General features: G+C 44.0%; 1 protein-coding gene across 1 annotated transcript; it reads left to right on the top strand.

Annotated features, from left to right (window-relative positions):
* Positions 1-370: 370 nt before the first annotated feature.
* Positions 371-19,785, top strand: Nemp2 (nuclear envelope integral membrane protein 2). The gene is made up of 9 exons (XM_021649275.2): positions 371-498; positions 7,205-7,320; positions 10,600-10,831; positions 10,953-11,025; positions 11,979-12,072; positions 12,779-12,893; positions 14,520-14,745; positions 18,098-18,274; positions 18,754-19,785. The coding sequence occupies exons 1-9, from the start codon at positions 405-407 to the stop codon at positions 18,890-18,892; spliced, it is 1,266 nt and encodes a 421-aa protein (XP_021504950.1). The 5' UTR covers positions 371-404; the 3' UTR covers positions 18,893-19,785.
* The last annotated feature ends 997 nt before the right edge of the window (positions 19,786-20,782 follow it).

Below are 20,782 nucleotides of genomic sequence, written 5' to 3'. Positions count from 1 at the left end.
TAATGAACTTTTATAACCCTTTTGTTTTTCCAAAGGTGCCATGTTTAAGCATCGGGAGTTACAGTTGTTTTCAGAAAAGACAATGGAGGAACGAAACAAACGGGCTTTCACGTAAGTGGCGCTGGCTAGCCTGATTCCCGAGAGGCCGTCCTTCCGGGCAGGCGCGCCCCGGGGCCAGGCTTAACTTCGCGGCTGCTCGCCCACTCAGCACGCTTACGGCCCCTCCAGAAGCCGGAAGCGGAAAGGCAGGCGAGCGCCCCCTGGAGGCTACGGGGCCGTCGCGCGGCGGACCGCAGGGGGCGGAGCCCGCGGAGGGGGCGGAGCCTGGAGCAGCCCCGCCCCCTCCGCCGGCCTCCGCTTTCCCGCCGAGAGCCGGTTGCGCCATTTCCGCCGCTCTGACCGCGATGCAGCCCTGGCTGTGGAGCCTGGCTCTCTGGCTGCCGCCCCTGGCCACGCTGCCCGCGGGCGCGGCGCGAGAGGAGGAGGCAGCGATGTCAGGTAACCCCGGCTCCGGCGGGGGTCCTCCCTCTTGGGCCGCCGGGTCCCGCGTGGGCGCGGCCAGGCCCCGCCCCTGTCTGCGGCCATCCGGATGCGTCCCGATTTGATTTGTTCTGGATCACACCGCCGGGCACCCACACAGCTGGCCCCTTGTCACCTGTTTATGTTTGAAACCTTATTTTATCCGTCTGCAGGAATCTCATGAAACTCAAGACTAGAGAAAGCAAAGCTTCAGAATGAAACCGGAATTCTGTTTTTGATTGGCTGCTGTGATCTGGGTAGCTGGTCCTAAGCAAAACACTTGATGCCCCAGCATTGAACCCGGTGCTTAGGAAGCAGCGTAGACTGGGTGCTTAAGATCCTGGCTTAGAAAGTTGTAGCTGCAAAAAACTCAGCTTAGCATTTACTTTTACCATCGATAACATCCTTTGAAAGAATGCTTGTTTGCATTCTCCATTACATTAGTTACTCAGACTCAAGGGAGGTTATCAAGATGTGGACTTTTAATTGGATAATCTCCCCACACCAACAAGTCAGTAGGGTGTCTAAGACGGAAAGAGTGAGTGGATGTTCAGTGAGCAGTTACTAGCTTCTTGTGCGCACACTGGTATCTTACACCTTAGGGTATGTCTGGACAGCTTTTCATTCCGCAGGCGTTTGTTGAGTAATGACTTTGCTATGCAGGGCTGAATTGCTCTAATTACTCTGTCTTATACTCGTTATCCATATATGCCCATTTTACAGACCAGGGAACAAAGACTAAATAGTAGATATAATAGATGTCTGGGGAAATAGAAAACAGTTTCTGGTGGAGAGCTGCGGGGCACGGCAGCAGCCACACAATTAGAAGCAGTTGAGCAGCCCTCACAGCCTTGGGCTGGAGTGCAGGTGTGGGATTCGCCTGCAGTTGTCGCCTTCGCCAGTCCCAGGCAGGTATTTCTCAGAGACCAGAGTTTTCTCATCAGGAAAATGATACTGCTTCAATATTTTCCTCTCCTTTTATTTGCTTCGAGGCATCCAGTTTTTTCAAGTTTTGTTTTTGTTGAGACGGGTGCGTTTTGTGTGTGTGTGTTGTGTGTGTGTGTCTGTCACCGTATAGCCCTAGCTGGCCTGAGCTTTTATATAGAACAGGCTGACCATGAATGTACAACAGTCCTGCCTCTACCTCCCAGGTGAAGGGTGTACAGGGCTGTGCTGTTGCACTTGCTCACCTGTCCTCGGTTGTGTTAAAGACACTTGGAAGTGGTCGCTAGAACTTACCTGCTTAAAAAGTGTAAGATACCCACAAGGTGGTAAAACTGTGGTCCACAGCTGAGAAAAATGGCAACTTCTGTCTTGCAATTCCAGATACTCTTGAAATTCGTGTAGGAGGTGACCACTGTTCTGAAGTGTTCAGTGACACTGTGGAAACTCCTTGCTTGGCCTAAGGCCTGAGAACTGCTGCAACTGTAAAAGCTGTGGTTTTACAAGGAACCCTGTGTTGAGACAGCTGGGCAATCAATGCTCTCACCCACAGGAAATGTGTTTTTTTAAAAAGCAGCCCAAGTGGCTGCCTGAGAGCTCAGATAATACTGAACCTTACATATATATATATTTTTTTTCCTCCCTACATATACATACCTGTCATCAGGTAGAACAAGATAATTATTTAAAATGTAGTTATAATAAAATGTGTAGAAAAAGTTGTTTGCACTTATACTTACTTTGAAAGATTTCCCATTTAATATTTTCAGATGTCAGTTGAACAGAGAAAACTGAGTGTAATGAAGACTTGTCTTTCCTGTCATAAAGCGGGAGCAGTAGCATGGGAGGCTTGCCTTTGACCTGAAGTCCTCTCCAGGACAGAGTCTGTCTTGGGCACCCACGTGCTGCCATGGCCTGAAACCCACTCTGAGGCCAGTCCTCTGTCATCTTATTTGTAGAAATGGCAGACACCTGTCACAGGAGACAGAGGTAGTTGTCTTAGGAAGAGAAATGTCAATGACTTTTAATTTGAAACCAATCGGCCAGGTCCATAGAAACTGCCTCCCTTCCCTTCTGGAACCTTGAGGTTCTAGTAATAAATGGCTTCCCAGGTTTCCATTCCAACGAGAGGTCAGATTCACAGCTTGAAATTTCTCTGTGGCAAGGGAGAATGTCTATTGAAGGTACAATCAGACCTGTGTGTTAGGAGGTGCTAGTTTCAGTTCCGCTTTTGTGTCATTGGAGGACTAAACACCAAAATTTATATTCAGGTTAAAAGCAACAAATTGGAGCTAGTACAGGAGAGACGTTACTTATGTAAATTACATCTTTGAAAAATGTGAATTTACTAAAAATATCAAGAAAGCTCCTAATGCCATCTGGAACCATTCGGTTGTATTTGAACTCCTGCAAGGACTGGTTGTTGGCTTTTTGCTTTTTTGTTTTTTTTTTTCCTGTTCACCCTCTCTATCCGAGAAAAAGCAAGTCTAGGTTTAATGAAGACAATGCAATGTACTTTTATGTTGGCTTTTACTGTTCTGGTTTCATTAGAGGATTGTTTTTCCTGTGTGCGAACTGTGGAAGGCTAGGTTCCCAGCAGGAATGCTGATGAATTGCTTTTTTATATGGGAAGGGGTTTAACATCTGCTAAAGCTTGAGAAGTGTTTGCGTTTTCTTTTTTAGAAGATTCTATAAGTGGTTTTAAGTACTACCTGCTCCTAAAATTTGACTGATTATTTTACCATATGTCTGAATAAACTCTTTAAGTTAAATATACTGAGAAAATAAGAAAGCTAATAAACAAGAAAGCTGTAAAGCAGCCGTTTGCTTTTAGCTGATTAACAGAGCAAGTGATGTGCAGCATCACTCCTTGCCCCAGGGGACGCATTCTGAGACCCTGAGCAGATGAGTGGAAGTACCAAGTGCTGAGCCCCTCGTGTGTCATTCCTCTGCCACTGAAGCAGTACGTAAATTAGGACAGTTGAGGATTCACAATGACTAATCATACAGCACTCCTAACAGCATGCTCAGCAGGTACTTGAAGCTTATGAATTGTTTACTTCTGGAAATTTCTTTTTAATAATTTTGGATCATTGTTAACTCCTGTGACAGTAGAAAGTAAAGTCAAAGAAGTGGGGACCACTGCAGTCCCCACACTACCTTAGCTGAATTTTATAAACTGCATGATATTTAAAGTGAACTGAAGGACGTGTCTCATTGGTTCCCATAAACCTGATTTGAAGCCTTTGGTAATGTAAAGTGATTAATCCCATCTGCATGTTCCTTAATCTGTTGAAGTCTGAGGGGGAAATCCAGAACAAGTTCTGACCAGGAAGTACCTTATATACACACTGATGTCAAAACCAAGATTCTTGCCACTTAATGACCTCCTATATGTGGAGAGGAGCAAGAAAGATGGCCCTTGGCCAAAGGCTGTTACCTGTGGCCAGCCTTAGTCTCTAGCTAAGGCTGCACTGCTGATAGAAATGGAGAGGGATGTAGCCCATAATTTCATACATGGCTCTTTGCTGCACGGGACAGGCTGAACACATCGTGATACTGCTGGGAGATTTTAAGGGCAGGGCCCAGTGCACCTCCTCCTGTGCTGGCAATCCTTCAGGGAAATTGGTTCTATTTTCATTGGCTGGGCTAAGCTTGCTCAAGTAATCCTCTAACCCTCTCAGATTGCAACACGATGCAAATGACATCTTGAATGCAGCAGGATTCACGAATTCCACAGAAAAGACAGTAAAATAAGGAGTGCATGTGTAAGATGAAGACTGTGTGGTCAGCAGGAAGTTGGTGAGTGGAGTTGAGTATGCATGTTCAAACATGGCTCAGAGAAGGTGACATCAGGGCAAACATGCCAGCAATTGACAGGTGTAAGCCCTGCCAGGATCTGGGGGAAGAAAGTTACAGTCCATGGAGAGTGGAGGCCAGAGTAGGCTAGTACTTTGAGGAGGCTTGGTGAAAGGAGCCATCGAGTAAGAGAGGAAGAGGAAGTCAGAGAGGTACTTGAGCCGTTCTAAAGGAGGACATTTTGTCTTGGTGCTATCGGAAGTGATTAGAGGAAAGTAATGGATGCTTTTAAAAGATCTTTGTGCTTGATTGGAAGAAGGGCTGTGTGGAGGGAATCATGGGGCTAGTTCTGGAAGTAGGAAGGCCATCTAGAAGGCTGTTAGAGTAATCTTCAGTGCAAAATGAACATGGCTTGCACAACAGGAGCATTTGTTCCCACACCCATGCTTTGGCACTATGCTTGCATACATCATCTTCCTTTTAAGGGTTACAGCTATCCAGAGATTTAGAAGACAGTCTTGGGACCCTGTGGAAAGCCTTTGTTTGATAATAGCCTTTGTTTACAAATTCAGTCCTCTCAAGAGGATGCTTCTATAGACCATAGACAGAAAGAAAGTTTTCTGTGGGAGTTCGTTTATCCCTTAAATAATGGGGCTCACTAGGAGAGGAGTTATGAGGAGAACCCTTGGTGCCATCTCTTAGAAAAGTACTGTTAGCATAAAGCACACCTGGTGACGAAATGGGGATTGGGTGAGCATGTGTATAAAGTTCTGGGACACTGGGGCTGTGAACCTGTGGCCTTCTGCCTTCCTGCGGGGACATGCTCTTTTCCAGTGATAAATGGATCACTTATCAAGGATTCATTGTACGAAGTTTTCGGTTCTAGCTGCCCACTTTAGCTCTGGTTCCTGCTCAGAGACCTTATAGGAAGTAGAGAGCATATGATATGGGAAGACCAGGCCTGAGACCTCTCCTTCCCTTCTCTGTGACTCAATAGGCAGAGCTTTTAAGGTGTGTCGTTGTATTGGCATATCTGCTCAAGCACTTCCTGGTTTTACATCACATTCTTTGACCTCCTCCTTTTCTATAGCTGACATTATTAACTTTCCTAAGACTGTTCCTTCAGGCATGCTGCCCTTGGCCTGTGTGTATCTCAGTTGTACCCAAGAATGCATGTCACCTTGGCTGTCTTACATGTTCATAATAGTGTTCATGCTATCTTCTTTGGGTTCTTATGTACAGGCATACCATGTAGGAATGCATTTTTAGTTTTTGGTATCCCGTGTTTAACAAAGAGTCTCCCAAGTGTCCTCTTTCTACTTTGAAACCTGGCTCCTGGCTTAGTTAGTTTCTTGAATATTCAGCTCAGACTCTGTTTATATATTTAAAAGCATATGCATTTCATCACTATGCTAAGAGGGAAAAATGAAAGGGTTCATGTGTTACAATAGAACATCCTGGGTCGTTATGTAGCCAAGTGGTCACTTTAGTAGCCAAGTCACTTTTAGGAGGTGGACTGCACCGGTCCTCGCGTCCGCCTGTCACAGTGGATATTTCACACCAGGGCGCGTACCTAGTGAGCTTATTTAGCATTATTCTCCAAATAGTTGTAATGGTTAACTAGTAGCTATTGGTTACTTAGTCCATACCGAACTTCATTTCGGGGTTGTCTGCAGATTTCCTTCCTGTTCATTGAATAGGGCAAAGGGCTCGTTTCTGTGTATATCCATGAGTTCTCCCTTCTCCTGTTTCCTATTCCTGAGAGGTATTTCCTGTTTGACACACTGTCTTGGATTCCAGAGAACTTACTTAGTTCAAATTCAAACACAGCAGCAGCCTCAGAAGAAACATGAACCGTATTTTTAACTCTTCTGTAGCATTTATCACATCAATCTAATAGAGGACCTGTCCCCGAAATTGCATCGCTAAACACTACATTAGTGTTATTTGTGCACAAACTAGTACTTACATATCCATAGCCAGCTCCAGCCAAATGTCTTTTTGGCTGTAGACCTGCCCATCATGTTTAGATCCACCAGTGGAGAGCAGGTGTATGGTTGTCTGTCCAGAACTGAACTCCTCTCCATGCTTCTCACAAACTGACTTCTACATCAGCCCTTCTGATCTTGGTAAGTGCCTCACCATCTCTCCATTCACCAGAAACCTTCACACCTCTGTCTCCTTTATCCAGAGTGTGCTGATATGTCTTCCTACGAGCTCTTGAATATGTTTGTCCTCCCTCCTCAGTTCATAGCCTAAGTAACAGGGTCCTCTCTTTGCTGTGGGGCCTGGAGTTGATGGAAGCGATATCCTGTTGTAGGTGCCTCTGCCTGGTAATTCGTGCCTATCCTTCCCACACTTTACTAGGCAGTTGAGTTGAGCCCCTTTTTTAATGTCCTCTGTTTCCTATGAGTCCTTGGTGCTTACCAGAAGTCCCTTTGTGCTCTGCTTTGAGGGTGGAGTATAGATTCCTTATGTAGATGTGATCGTTGTTTACCTCCTTGTACCTGGTCACTCCATCCTTGCTTCCTCATCTGTGTGACAGATGTCAGTGAGCTGAACCACTATGATTCGGCTCATCTTAATAATGTTCACTTTGTCATCTCTCAGTCCTGATACTGTCTTATCCTTGGAACTTAATCTTGAGTCTCCCACTCACATTTTTTTCTAGGAAGCTTCTCTTCACTCTTGCCATCTACTTTAGGACCATGCTGCTCTCTGTGCATGTATAATGCTCACTAAGTGACATAAGAATATTGACTCTGGGTGTGATATTTTCAGACACCTACTGGATTGGGAAGATAAAGGACTGTAATCACCATGTAGAAGAATTTTTTTGGTCATAAATACTAAAAACTATGAAAATCTCCTTTTGAACACATTTTTAAAAATCTGGGCAGTTAAATACTTAGGAAACTCACTTATTTTATGTTTTATCTTTCAGTTCCAAGATGTAAATCTCTGAAGGAAACGGACATAATTAAAACTTCAGTGTCAGACTGTTACTGCTACAATCAAAATTCACAACTGGAGTGGACATATATGTGGTCAACTGTGCAGGTCAGGGCCTGCTTTTTTATCATGTCATAAGAATGCAGAATTAAAATGCACCACTTTGGGATTTAAAATTACATTTCCTGTGGCATATAGCTGACTTATCAGGATGAAAGCCAACTCAAGGTGTATACAGTGGCTCAGGGATTAGTTATGTGGGAGAAGACATTAATTCCTCTTTATATCCACCTAGGCCCTGCCCTGACCATTCCTAATGAAAATACCATCTAAGTCAGTGGTTCTCAACTTGTGGATTGCAACCACTGTAGGGGTCGCCAAAGACAATCAGAGAAATGCAGATATTTACATTCCTATTCATAGTGGTAGCAAAATTACAGTTATGAAGTAGCAACAAAAAATAATTTTGTGGTTGGGGGTCACCACAACATAAGACAGCAGCATTAGGAAGTATCTTACTTAGGTTGCTATTACTGTGACAAAACACCATGATCTAAAAATAACTTGGGGACGCTTATATTTCCATATTGCTGTTCATTATTGAAGGAAGTCAGGACAGGAGCTCAAGCAGAGCAGGAACCTGGAGACAGGAGCTTATGCAGAGGGAATGAAGGGTTGCTGCTTACTTCAAATGGCTCACTCAGCATGCTTTCTCTTTTTTTAATAGAATTTTGTATTTATTACAATTTATTCACTTTGTATCCCAACTGTAGCCCCCACCCTCATCCCCTCTCAATCCCACCCTCCCTCTCTCCCTCCTCTCCTGCCATGTCCCTCCACCAGTCCACTTATAGGGGAGGTCCTCCTCCCCTTCCATCTGACCCTAGCCTATCAGGTCTCATTGTCTTTCTCATTGGCTGCATTGTGTTTCTCTGTGGCCTGGTAAGGCTGCCCCCACCTCAGTGGGAGGTGATCAAAGAGTCAGCCACGGAGTTCATGTCAGAGACAGTCCCTGTTCCCCTTACTAGGTAACCCATTTGGATACTGAGCTGCCATGGGCTACATCTGTGCAGGGGTTCTAGGTTATCTCCATGAATGGTCCTTGGTTGGAATATCAGTCTCAGAAAAGACCCCTTTCCCCAGAATTTTTGGTTTTGTTGTTCTCCTTGTGGAGCTCCAGACCTTCCAAGTCTTTCTATTTTCCCTTTCTTTCATAAGATTCCCTGCACTCTGCCCAAAGTTTGGCTATGAGTTCAGCATCTGCTTTAATACCCTGCTGGGTAGAGTCTTTCAGAGGCCCTCTGTGGTAGGCTCCTGCGTTGTTCCTTGTTTTCACCTTCTTCTGATGTCTATCCCATTTGCCTTTCTGAATGAAGATTGAGCATCTTACCCAGGGTCCTCCTTCTTGCTTAGCTTCTTTAGGTATACAGATTGTTTTAGAACCCAGGACCACCAACCCAGGGATGGTACCACCCACCATGGCCTGGGCCCTCCAGAATTGGTCACTAATTAAGAAAATGCCTTAAAGCTGGATCTCATGAAGACATTTCCTCCACTCAGGCTTCTTCCTTTCTGATGATTCTAGCTTATGTCAAATTGACACACAAAACCAGCCAGTACAGGCAGGTTGAGAACCACTGATCTAAGTGAACACAAAGAGGTAGTAATAAGAAGTGATGAGAGTAGTTATTGAGAATGTGACATTTCAGAAAGACTTTGATGAGGACTGCTGTAGGCTGAGGGATATTTTGACCTCATCCTAGGACATGGTGTCACCTTGTACCCTTTTTAAAGAATAACATGTTTGAGACCCATGTGGTTTCTTGTGTCACCATGCCCAGCATCTTGTACATTATCTCCATGGAACTTTTATGACATGAATACTGCAGTAATTCATACTCAACATTCCTATTCATTCATTCTACTCTTTCCAACAATGATGTCATAATTGCAGCACCTCATCCCTACCTTCATTCTTGGCTGATGGTCCTTCTACTTTATTAAAAATGGGGAAAACCTCTGAGGAAGAGGAGGCAGAAGATTGGAAGAGCCAGACGGGGTGAAAATCACCAAGGAAATGAGTCCTTCTAGACATAACAGGGCTGATAGACATATGAACTCACAAAGACTATGGCAGCATGTGCATGGCCTGTACAAGTCCAAGCCACATTGGGTCCCAACACTGAGAAGGGATGTGAACACAAGCCCCCATCTCCAACAGAGAAGCTATCTCCAACTGACAACTGTGTATAAAGGAAAACTTAGTTTTCCCTAATGAAGTCTTACTGCATATACAAACTGATCTCATGGGCGTTCCATGTCCAGCAACACAAAATGAACTCAGTAATAGTTTTTGGATGTTTTTAAAATTTTTGTAGGTCCTCTGCTTATGTATCATGGTTTTTGATTCTGTGTTTTCACGAGATTTTTGTGTGTGAATTTGCATCTCTGCATCTGTATGTGTGTGTTGTGCTTTTTCTTTGGGCACTCTTTTCTGTTTTGAGTTTGTTTTATTATTTATCTATCTGTCTGTCTATCTATCTATTTATTTATTTCAGATGCCTGTTTTCTAATCATAGAATAAAGTGGGTGTAGGGAGGATCTAGGAGAGGTTGGGGGAGGGGAAGCCATGATCAGACTGTATTAAATGAGAAAAAATTGTTTCCAATTTAAAAAAGTGTAAAAAATAAAGATTCAGGTCATGTAGAAAAAAATGTAAAAAAAGCAGAAGTGATTGTGGACTAGCTCTTTCATTAAGACTCCCCCTTACGTCAGCACCGCAGGCGCTCCCTGTCCGTGGGGACCGAGTGTCTGCCATGGAGGAGGTGTGTATGTCCAAGCCCTTGACTGCACTGGATCATACCCACTCTTGCCTGCTCAAGTCTGCTCCGTGAGCACTGCCCTCTCCAGGAGATGATTCCTCCAAACAAGTAACAGTAAAACATTCCCGTTTGTGAACTAGCAGAATCCCGAGGACTCCATTTTCACCCTAGCTCGTCTTCATTTCTCTACTTCTCACTATAATGAAATTCCTTCTAAAAGTCGATGTCCGCAGACTGCAGTTCTCCCATTCTCTGTAAACACTTCCTTTAGTTGAGTTCACACAAAAGGCTGCCCTGACCATGGTCTAGCACTTCCATGTTGTTAACTATGTGACCTCAAACGTGATCCGTTGTCTCAGAGTCCTGAGCACTGGGACTTCGGCCACGTGGCAGAGCATCCACGTCCCAAAATACCTGTGAACTAAATGCAAGTGTGTTCCTGGCGCTCGGGACCAGAGCCACGTCCTGTGTGTTGGGGTGAGCCTCCCTCAGCCAGCCTTGGCTTCTGACTCTTCTGCTTGTGTCTCAGAGATTCTGCCTGGACTGATCCATTCTTGTTTTGTAGGTGACAGTTACCAGTCCAGGCCTGCTCAGTATTGTGTATATCACAGGGAGTCATAATTGCCAGCATCCAGGAACCATTCTATCATTTATCAAATGTGTGATTCATAACTTTTGGGTACCAGAAGAGTGTAATGAGATGACCATAGTCTTCAGTCCATATGGAGAAACTGTATGCTTCTCTGTGAAGCCTGTCGGGAGGATATTTACCTACGTAGTAAGCGTGAATCGAAACAGTAAGTCTGTTTTCAGTATAATTGACTGGACTTTCATTGAGTTGGCTTGTCTGTTCTTTCTGCAATTTTATATACTGACACAACATTTGTTGTTTTTTGTTTTGTTTTTTTTTTTTTCCAGTTGTGGATTTCAAACTCTTCCTTGTGTTTGTGACTGGCATTTTTCTTTTCTTTTATGCAAAGACCTTGAGCCAGTAAGTACCCACTTTTATATTTGTAGTGTTCTGATTTAAAAGTGTATAGGTAATTTGTAGTTCTTCTAGAATTTACAAATGGTAAGTCTGGAGTCACCTTTAAAGACAGCGGTAGCTGTCTAATAGATACGGTGCATAGTTCCTTTGCTTACATTGTTTTACATATGTACACATATGTGAACTTGGCACTGCTGTTCTTATTTTGTTAGTCGAAGAACCCACACCCATCATTATCCCACTCATTCTCATGAGTGCTGAGGTTTGTGCTCTCGTGCTCTGGCAGCAGGTCTGATGCATGAGATTTGCCTCCTAGACTGGTGGGTCTGACGTAGGACATTAGACATGACAAGTAACATGTCACCCTGGTAGCTTGTTTCTTTTAACTTATCCTATACCCCACTCTCTTCCCAATGTTTGCTTCTTAATCTGTACAGACTGCTTAGTACCAATGTTTCTGCATCAATCTTGCCATCGTTCACTTTTGAACCTTTCTGTATGGTTTGGTCAGGTGTAAGTGGTGTCCGCCAGCTTTTCTGCCTGGAGGATGCATGTGTGGCAGGAGAAGAAAGCCTCAGATTGAGGTCCTTCACACTGATGAGCTGGGCTGCTGCCCTGAATCCTCAGCAGTTGACTCACTTATAGACGTCCTTTAACTTCTTGATGTCTCAGTTTCCTCCTCTCTGGGATTTCACTGTGTATCTGGGACTTCATGGAAAGCTCTCAGGCAAGTGCTTGCCGTGTGCCAGGTGCATATCATTGGATGACGTTGTGAATGTAGACGGTAACTCAGACATTCCACAGCAGTCCACTTACTGACACTTTCACGTACCCATTCAATTCTCAACATTCCTTACGGGCTACTATTGTCACATTGAGCATTCTGAATTTATTTTTAGTTTGTATTGCTGAAAATGCTGCTTGATGTTTATGTGGCCTTTTTTCTGTCTTGACAGAAGCTCTGTTTTCTATTACTCCGCCGGTACCATGTTAGGTGTTGTAATGACACTAGTCTTTGTCCTTCTGATGGTTAAAAGACACATTCCAAAGGTAGGTATTCTAGATGCAAATGAGTACTAAGATGCAAATGAGTACTAGATGCAAATGGGAACTAAGGGTTTACAAATAAGAAAAATTAATCAAACTTAATTCTTAGCATGATACTTATTATCTATGCTTCCCTGTCGTATAAATCAACCTTAAATGTGTCTGTTTCTGAAAAGTCAGTTTTCATTTATTAGTATAATATATAGAATTATATTAAGATTGCTGACATTTTTGTATACTTTTGGTCCTGCGTCTTTAGGGCTTTATAGAATAGTGGTGTTACATCTAGTTTTTTTCTTGGTGTCTCTCCTCTACACCTTCAATAAAATAATGTCCCAAAAGTAAATATTAATTCATGATGGTAACTTATGGTTACTCCAATCTGAGCTCTAAATACGAGCATTATTTTGAGATAACTTTGTGCTCTGCAGCTTTAATGATGCTAGCCACCCAGAGAGCTTGTTAAAATGTTGATTCTGGTCTAGCAATGGGACCTGAGCCTATATGGCCACCTCAGCTCCTGTATGAAAATGACTCTCCCCTTCCGAGGACCATGTCTTGAACAGTAAGACTCAGAGAGCAGTAGACTGTGACTTACACTTGACCTAGACATTTCTAGCACAAAGAATTTGTTTGTTTGCTTCTATTTTTATGAGTGGACGAACCAATATATGTATATATTGTATCGTTTATTTTCTTCCGCACACAGTATAGCACGTTTGGGGCGCTAATGGTTGGTTGTTGGTTTGCTTCAGTTTATGTTGTGTGCCGGTTGATGGAAGATCTGAAGCAGCTGTGGTGTGGAAACAGGATGTATGTATTAGGTAGGTAAATGCACAAAAGAACCTTCTGTTATTGGTTAGGCTGAGAGTGCAAGCAGAGGGCTTCTGGCTGATGTTTCTCTTCGTATATGTTGTCATTTGATTTAAGGAGAGGTGCTATTAAAAATAATATTTCATTTCCATACTTGGTGTTTTAGTTCACGAAGGTCCCACTTTAAATTATTTTCCTTTAGAAACTTTCTCAGTCTTCTGTAAAAATCATCAAGAGAGTAAAAATGCATTGGAATTGTGGCTGAACTTTAACCACATCTAAGCTGTGACAGAAAAGCATCTCTAAAAGTTGGCTCTCTTCATCTCTCAGGTTTTTTTTCTTTATGTATACTATGTAAAAGGTGGGGAATTGTAACTAATGAAAACTTGACTTTTCAGAAGCAGGATAAAATTTAATTCAAATTGTTCTATGTTACAAAAAAAATCTTTCATTTTGTTAGGAAATAATGGGAATTGGAGACCCATTAACCAGATCTCAAATATAAGGGTAATGTTGCTAAAACAAAAGCAGTTCATTCTTGAATACTTTATTTCTGTTTACTTTCCTAGTATATTAAAGTATTTATAGTTTACTCATAACATGGAATATTCCTTTCACTTCCTTTTCTCTTTGTCTCCAAGAAACAAGAGCATTTTTCTATGTAACTATTAATTACAGTTGTTAGGGCCTCATACATACTCAGCATCTGTTCTTCTACTGAGTTATGACCTGAACTCACTAGTGGATGCTAAGGATTAGTAATTGCATAGAGTCACCTGTTGCCCAGGTCACAGTAAGACTCGACTTACCCATGCTGGCTGACTGTCTAACCTGATGTCATGCTGAACCTTCTGCAAGGTCAGGTTACGCTTGATCCATCACACAGGTGTGCTGGATAAGCTGAGTAAGACGTCCTGTAATGGTTCCACTCTCTGGATTCCTATACTGCCCATTTTGTGGCAGCATATAACTTGTTTATTTCTTCTCCGTATGTACTGTAAATTAGAAATTGAATCCCAAGATTTGCTTAGAAACAACTAAAGCACTTATGATGGAAATCATTAGAAGTGATGTACACTTCCCATCTGGTAGCACTGGAAAGAAAGTATCCGATGGTCACACCATTGGTAATGATGGACTGGCCGTGACTAGCACTGGGTAGCCACCTGATTGGTCATCTGTAAAATTACATTCTCCTTTAGTGACTAGAAGGTAAAAATAAAAAATAGGGTTTGCAGCCAACTGTGGATCCACTGGCTTACTTTTAACTAAAGCAACCATGAAACCATTTGTCTACTAGGACACTGGACTTAAAAATAGACATATTATCATAATTGCCAGGATGTGTCTTAAATTATTACAAAAGTCAGCCTGTCAGGCTGGAGCAATGGCTCAGTGGGTTAGAGTGCTTGCTGCTTTTCCAGAGGCCTAAAGTTTATTTTCCATCTCCTAGATTGGTTAGCTTACCATTGCTGGCAAGCCAGTGCCTTTGTAAGTACCACATGTACACACATGGACAGATGATGATGATGATGATGATGTTTTCCAATGTTATTTTTCAGTCAAGGCACTGCCAGATTTTCCACATCAGTTTTCAAGTTCAGGCTTAAATTATTGCCCTTCTTCTGTGTCTCCAGGCTATGTCTTGGTTGTTGGACTCTTTAGCTTTGCTGCCTGTTACAGTCACGGGCCTCTTACTGATGACGGGAGCAGAGGCCTTCTGATGTGGACACTGAGGTTGCTCTCCCTGCTTCTGGTCTACACCGGTGTGGCCGTGCCTCAGTTTGCCTGTGCTGCTATGGTCCTCCTCATGTTCTCCCGGAGTCTGCACTACCCACTGAGAGCACTCAGCTATATGAGGTGGTGAGTATCTTTCCTCTGGCCACCAACTCTGACATTTTGAGTTCTGGCTTTATGTATTGTTTTAGAGATAATGTTGGTTACATCTTATAGGTTATATCTTACAGGTTGTTGTTTGTGTGTTTCTTTTTTGTTTTTCTAGACAGTGTTTCTTTGTGCAGCCCAGGTTGTCCTGGAACCAGGCTGGCCTGGAACTCAGAGACCGCCGGCCTCTGCCTCCTGAGTGCTGGGATTAAAGGTGCGCACCACCACTGCCCAGCCAAGTAGTTATGTTTAATCTGGAGGTTTCACTCAGAAAGAGGAGAAGGAAAAATATCTTTAAGCATTTGTTCCAGTCTCCATCGAATTGTGACACCATTTACTCAGTAGTTAGAGTGCCCAAAAATCAGTGACAAAATTGCTTGAGCTCTGGGTTGCATAAAAATGTTACCTTTATCGTACATTTCTTTTCATTAAAGCCAGTATTGCTGTAGTGATTTAATTGTGCTCATAAGAAAAAAATTAGGGGGAAATGTGTCATAAATGGGTGGGGGGAGCTATTCAATTCATTCTCATTAAGGACTGGCCTTGTTTTAGGTTTTGAATTAAGGTTTAAGCCTTGTGAGAATACAGAAAGAAAGAAAAAGTAACCTTTGCTGACACAATCTTGTTAGGCTGCTCCTTAGGCTGCACAGCTGTGTTAGGCGCACAGGTGGAGATGGTCCTGTGCTTGCGGTGCATTGTGGAGACATGGGCATGCATTTATATATTTGCTGCCTTTAAAAAAGGTGTGTGTGTGTGTGTGTGTGTGTGTGTGTGTGTGTGTGTGAGAGAGAGAGAGAGAGAGAGTATGCATGTGCGTGTGTCTGCCTGCCATATATTTGTGGGTACCCAGAATGCCAGAAGAGGCTATCAGATCCTGTGGAGCTGCAGTTACAGGCATCCCGAGCCAGCTGATGTGGGTGCTGGGAACCATACTGCAGCCCTCTGGAAGAGCAGTTGGCATCCGTAGCCACTGAGCCACCTTTTCCACCCCCACACTTTAGGTGTGACGACAGAGCTCCACAGGGGCTGAAGTGCTGTTAGTACAGGCAGGAGTTCCTGGAAGAGGCATCATTGGGTTGAATCTGGGTAAGGACCCAGAGTGGCCATAACACGAGGAGGGCTTTCCTCTCAGAAAAGGCCACTGTAGTGCCATCATCAGGCCACAGCCCTCTCAGGGCAGTGAGCAGGCTGTGCTCTGGTGGTGCTGTGGCCGAGTGCCACAGGCTGCACTGGTTCTGTATGTGGGGGCTGCTGGGGGGCGGCTAGCCAGTGTGCATTTTCATTAGTTCTCTCTGATGCCTGCCTAGACAGAATATATAAATCCAGGAGTTGAGGCCCCGGTAGATGTAGAGCAGTGGGCGGCCGATGGGACTCTGGAAAGCTGCCGCACCCGCCATCACAGTGGCGGCCGTTCAGACCAGCAGGAGCTGATTGGTGGGCACAGTGCAGATGTGCGTCCTGCTTTCAGATCTGACAGTCTAGGAAAACTGCAAACGCAGGCTGCAATTCAAATGTGATCTGTGCAGTGTAAGTGTCAGCAGTTATCTAATGAAAAATAGAGTACAGCTGACAGACAAAAATTCAGCTAGAGATGGGTACTCGTGGGCTGGTGGGGTAGACCCTTCTGCTTTCTGACATAGAGGGTTGGTAAATGGAGGCTCCTACAGCAGGAGATGGTCTTGGGCACTGCCGCGGTGTCGGCAGACACTGTACAGACTTGGAGCAGGAGAGCGAGATTAAGGCTGGGAAGGATGATTAATAGACGCTTGGGAAACGGCTGAGGCAGGAGACTCCCTGGTGACAGGTAGTTCATGGATTTGGTGGCAGCATCGCTGGGGTAAAGGGATCCGTGACGGTCCAGGTCAGTGACAGGCTGAGTGGGAGGCATGGGGACCAAGGGATTACCCGAGGCCTCTCCACCAGGAGGAGGCTGGCTACTTACTGCACAGCCTCCAGGCTACCATCTTTGCCAGAGGTGTGGCCTGAGGATCCCAAGGTACACTTCCTTTCTCCTTCCTTAGCCACCCAGCACTCCTGTTAGTAGCAAGTATGTCTCATTTGCATGCTGGTTCCATCTTGCATCTATGGGGCATTCTGTAATAATCCGTATGTACTGCTATGCTGTCTACTTTAAATCTTGCTAAGGAATAATTATAGGGAAACATAGGGACTAAAGTAGGAACTTGTAATTTAAATAATAACTCGGAGAAAGAATGCCTTGATTTTTTTTATCATACTTTCTAGTTTGCAAAGAGCTGTTTATGTATATGTTAATAATATATGATATTCTTTGGATTGTGCTGCCAAGCAATTCGTATAAGTATCTCATGAGGCAGTGGTACTGCTGTCTCCTTTTCATGTGACAAAGTGACACAAAACCTGGAAGCTGGGTCAGAACCTAGGTTTTTCTGTAGGAAACCTGGCTAGGTATTCAAAAGAGGAGAACAAAGCATCTCACTGATTCCTCAGTCCAATTCATCAACCATTAAATCAGCCTTGAAAAGGAAAAAAAAAAAATCTTTAAAATCTTAGCCCTCAAATATATGTGTGTATATGTGTGTGTGCCCATGTGTGTATATGTGTATGTATATATAGGTGTGTGCGTATGTATGCATGGATACAAATGTGTGAATGTGTGTGTATATGTGTGTGTGTTTAAACCCTTGGAGACCTCTACATTTTTAAGACTCACTGATGAATGTAGCATAAATGTTATTTAAAACCTAATCATGAATATGTCTTTATTAACATTTTGAATTCCTAAAGCCCGACTGCTGTATTATAATATTTATCCCTTTCCTAGTCTCTGGCTTCTTAGTGCATATGTGGCCAAAGAACTAATTCAGGTTCTTTTCCACAGCAAACCTTTGTGCATCTTTGCTCTCTGGGCCAGGTTAATCACTGCCACTAGGTGGGAGTGATACCCCACGGATGCAGCTTCTTGTGAGTGTATTGACTGGTTTAAGTCCCTGCTCTCCATAAAAGGACACATTGAAAGCTTACTTCTGTTTGTGCCAAAGAAAACCAACAGGCAAAGCAGACTGCCAGACTTTTTGTCTATTGTTTGATTAGAAATCACTGAAAAAATATGAACATATTAATCAGAAATTGAGAAAGGCCTTAGGACATTGCTATGCTGGCCAGAGAACTAAGAAAGCACAATGGGCCCAGGCTACCATTCCTTGCCCCTTAGTCACAGGATGGTGCAAGTCCAGGGCCCAGTACCAGGTATTACTCTCGATGTCCAAGACCTGTATGCTTGTACATCATGTGGTATTTTGTACACCATACCATATGGGCAGGAATCCAGCAACCATGTCATATGTTTTAGGAAAATAAGGCCATGGTTCACAACAGAACCGCCGGTGGTGAGGTATCTCAGTGATGATGAGTACAGGGAGCAGACTGAGGCCGAAACAGCCAGAGCTCTTGAGGAGCTGCGCCAAGCCTGCTGCAGGCCCGACTTCCCTTCCTGGCTAGCTGTCTCCAGACTCCAGGCTCCTAAAAAGTAAGTCCTGCCCTGCCACAGCTCATGTTCTGAGTGATTTGAAAATTATGCAGTATTTTGGGGCACGTATTTCTGCTTGGAAAGCAACAATTTCTCTTGGTCAAACCTTACACCAGAGTTGTGGGAGTTCTGCTTCCTGGGTGCTCTCGCTTGGCCAGAGAGCTGCTGAGGTGTGAGGTATCATGCAGATCTGAGACATTGACAATCTGAACAATATACTACACTCAGAAGGAACACGGAAGGGATGAGGGAATGTTGGGGTGCCCCCACCTGTCTGGGCATAAACCTGCCCATGTTTCCATTTTCCCCTGCGTAGCTGTCCACAGAGGTCATATAAATCAGTCCCTGTACAGCGTGGAAATGCCATCCTTGGCTGACACAAAGTCAATTTAATTAAAAGGAATAAGTAGCAAGGCACACATCGTCTTTCAGATAAATCTCTGTGACAAAACTAACTGTTTAAAACCAAAACGTCTTAGGTTTGCAGACTTTGTTCTCGGAGCCAGCCACCTGTCACCGGAGGAGGTCAGCACCCATGAAAAGCAGTATGGCCTTGGGGGTGCCTTCTTGGAAGAGCAGCTCTTTAGCCTGCAGACTGACAGTCTACCTGGAAGTTGACTTCCAGGCATGGAAGTCAAAAGGCAAAGCTGCTGTGACAGCTGGGAAGAACCCATCTGGTGGGCGGTGGGGAAAGCATGCCCTGCAGAGAAAAGGAAGCCATACGGAGTAAGGAAAGCCTCGTCTGCCGAAGAGAACCTACCCCTGCAGCTCACGTGCTATCTATGGGTAGCACGAAGACTGTAAGAACCACTTCCACTTGCTGGGAATGAAGAAGACGTTCACTAGAACAGTGGGAACCTGCTGTTTGGACTAGTAGCAGGAGCTGATGCCTTCCCTCCACCAGGCACGAGTCCTCCCCTGATGCCCCAAAGCTGGATCAAAAGACAGCATCAGTCCTCCGTGTCAGCAGTACCAGTCTTTTCTAAAGTGCCTTCTGCAGGGCACTAGTAAGTGCTGCTGAAGGAGTTCTGAGGCTGGCTGCGGCAGGTCTCTCTGTCTCTAGTGGTGTGAAGGCATTGTGGGTCTGCTAAGAGGCTGACAGTCATGTACAAGGGCTTACCAGAAACCATTTTTCATGAGAGCAATAATCTTGAGAACACATGTTTGGAAGTACTGTTGATGGTGGAACTTAGGTTTGAGAGTCAGAATGGAAATATCCTCAGCAGCCTTGACAGCACTTCATCCCTGGTGCATCCTGGGACTCAGGTGTAAGCCACTTTATCATTTGCAGGTTCAGGACTGTCTCCCTACAGTCTTGGTCCCACATTGTTGGTGCCTCAAGTGTTTGTTTGTTTTTAATTTAAATAATGGCCAGTTAGCCATTAGCTTCTTAATAACTGTGATTAAAAAGAAACATTTCTTTGAGTTATGTTCAATGTTTTGACAAGATTTTATATGTAGACCGATTAAAACTATAATTTTGTACTTTTTATATATTAAAGTTGAAAGCACAGAACCATTTGTGATACTTTGATATTTTTAAAAACTGATTATATGCTTGCAATGATTTCTCACAAAAGAGATTTGTGATACTTTTTTTTAATAGGGTAAATGTTTGCTTCTTGATCCATGATAAACTCCAGCATGAAATGAGCCACTGCCTGTTGCCTCGACCCCCAGGAAAAGTGCAGAAACATTGGGCATGAGGGTTGGATATGGTGAACACCGGAGGCCAGTGCTCCTGGATCCTCTGAGAATCAGATGCAGGGTTGGTTTTTCTTTTGTAATGTAATTATTTAAAAAAAAAGAAAACAAAACATGACATCCTCCTTTAAAAAGAAAGGTGCAGTGAGGGAGGGACACAGTTTGTCACTGTAATTTCCTGAGAATGATGCTGACTTTTTGGAACTTTCTAGATTGGCTCTCAGGCGATGCGGTCTTTGAAGCAGTGTGCCAGTGTTTCTGGCTGTGCACTTTGACAGACACAGCTAATATCAGGAGTCTTTTTCCTTTCCTTAGAGCCTCTTCAGCTCCATCTGTGCCTCTGCATGATGCTGATTTTAAAAGTCGGAATAATGGAGTCTGAGAGATGGCTCAGCAGTTAAGATTTGCAGAACCAGTCCCCAGCAGCCACGCGGCATGGCAGCCCCCAGAACTCCAGTCCCAGGGCATCTGATACCCTCTTCTGACTCTGAAGGCACTGGACATGCATGTGTTGCACATATGTGCACACAGACAAAACATTCATGCCCAAATAGTGTGCTTCCATTCATTTTGGCTACTTATTTCAGGTATAGACAGGGGTTCCAACATTCTGTTGAAGCTTAATCTGGTTTTTGTTTTCTGTGACTTTATTTATTGGTGGTGTATTGTAACCTGCCAGGTGTCCCATATGCAGAGCCACGTTTACTTCTCACTAGGCAGTTTGTCTGGTATAGAATGTGTTTTGTGTGACTGATAAGCCTGCCGACGCTCTAGACTTTCCGCAGCCTTCCCGAGCCAGCAGCG

The sequence above is a fragment of the Meriones unguiculatus genome, chromosome 15 (genome assembly GCF_030254825.1).
Source record: "Meriones unguiculatus strain TT.TT164.6M chromosome 15, Bangor_MerUng_6.1, whole genome shotgun sequence".
Classification (NCBI taxonomy): Eukaryota; Metazoa; Chordata; class Mammalia; order Rodentia; family Muridae; genus Meriones; species Meriones unguiculatus.
Note: the sequence above shows the minus strand (reverse complement) of the source record. Positions and strands in the feature narration are given on the sequence as shown.

Bases quoted from the DNA above. Each gene is read 5' to 3' on its own strand.
- Nemp2 (XM_021649275.2), top strand. From the start codon at position 405: ATGCAGCCCTGGCTGTGGAGCCTGGCTCTCTGGCTGCCGCCCCTGGCC. The intron at 11,026-11,978 runs GTAAGTACCCAC...CTGTCTTGACAG, and splicing joins TATGCAAAGACCTTGAGCCA to AAGCTCTGTTTTCTATTACT. The intron at 14,746-18,097 runs GTGAGTATCTTT...CATATGTTTTAG, and splicing joins GCACTCAGCTATATGAGGTG to GAAAATAAGGCCATGGTTCA.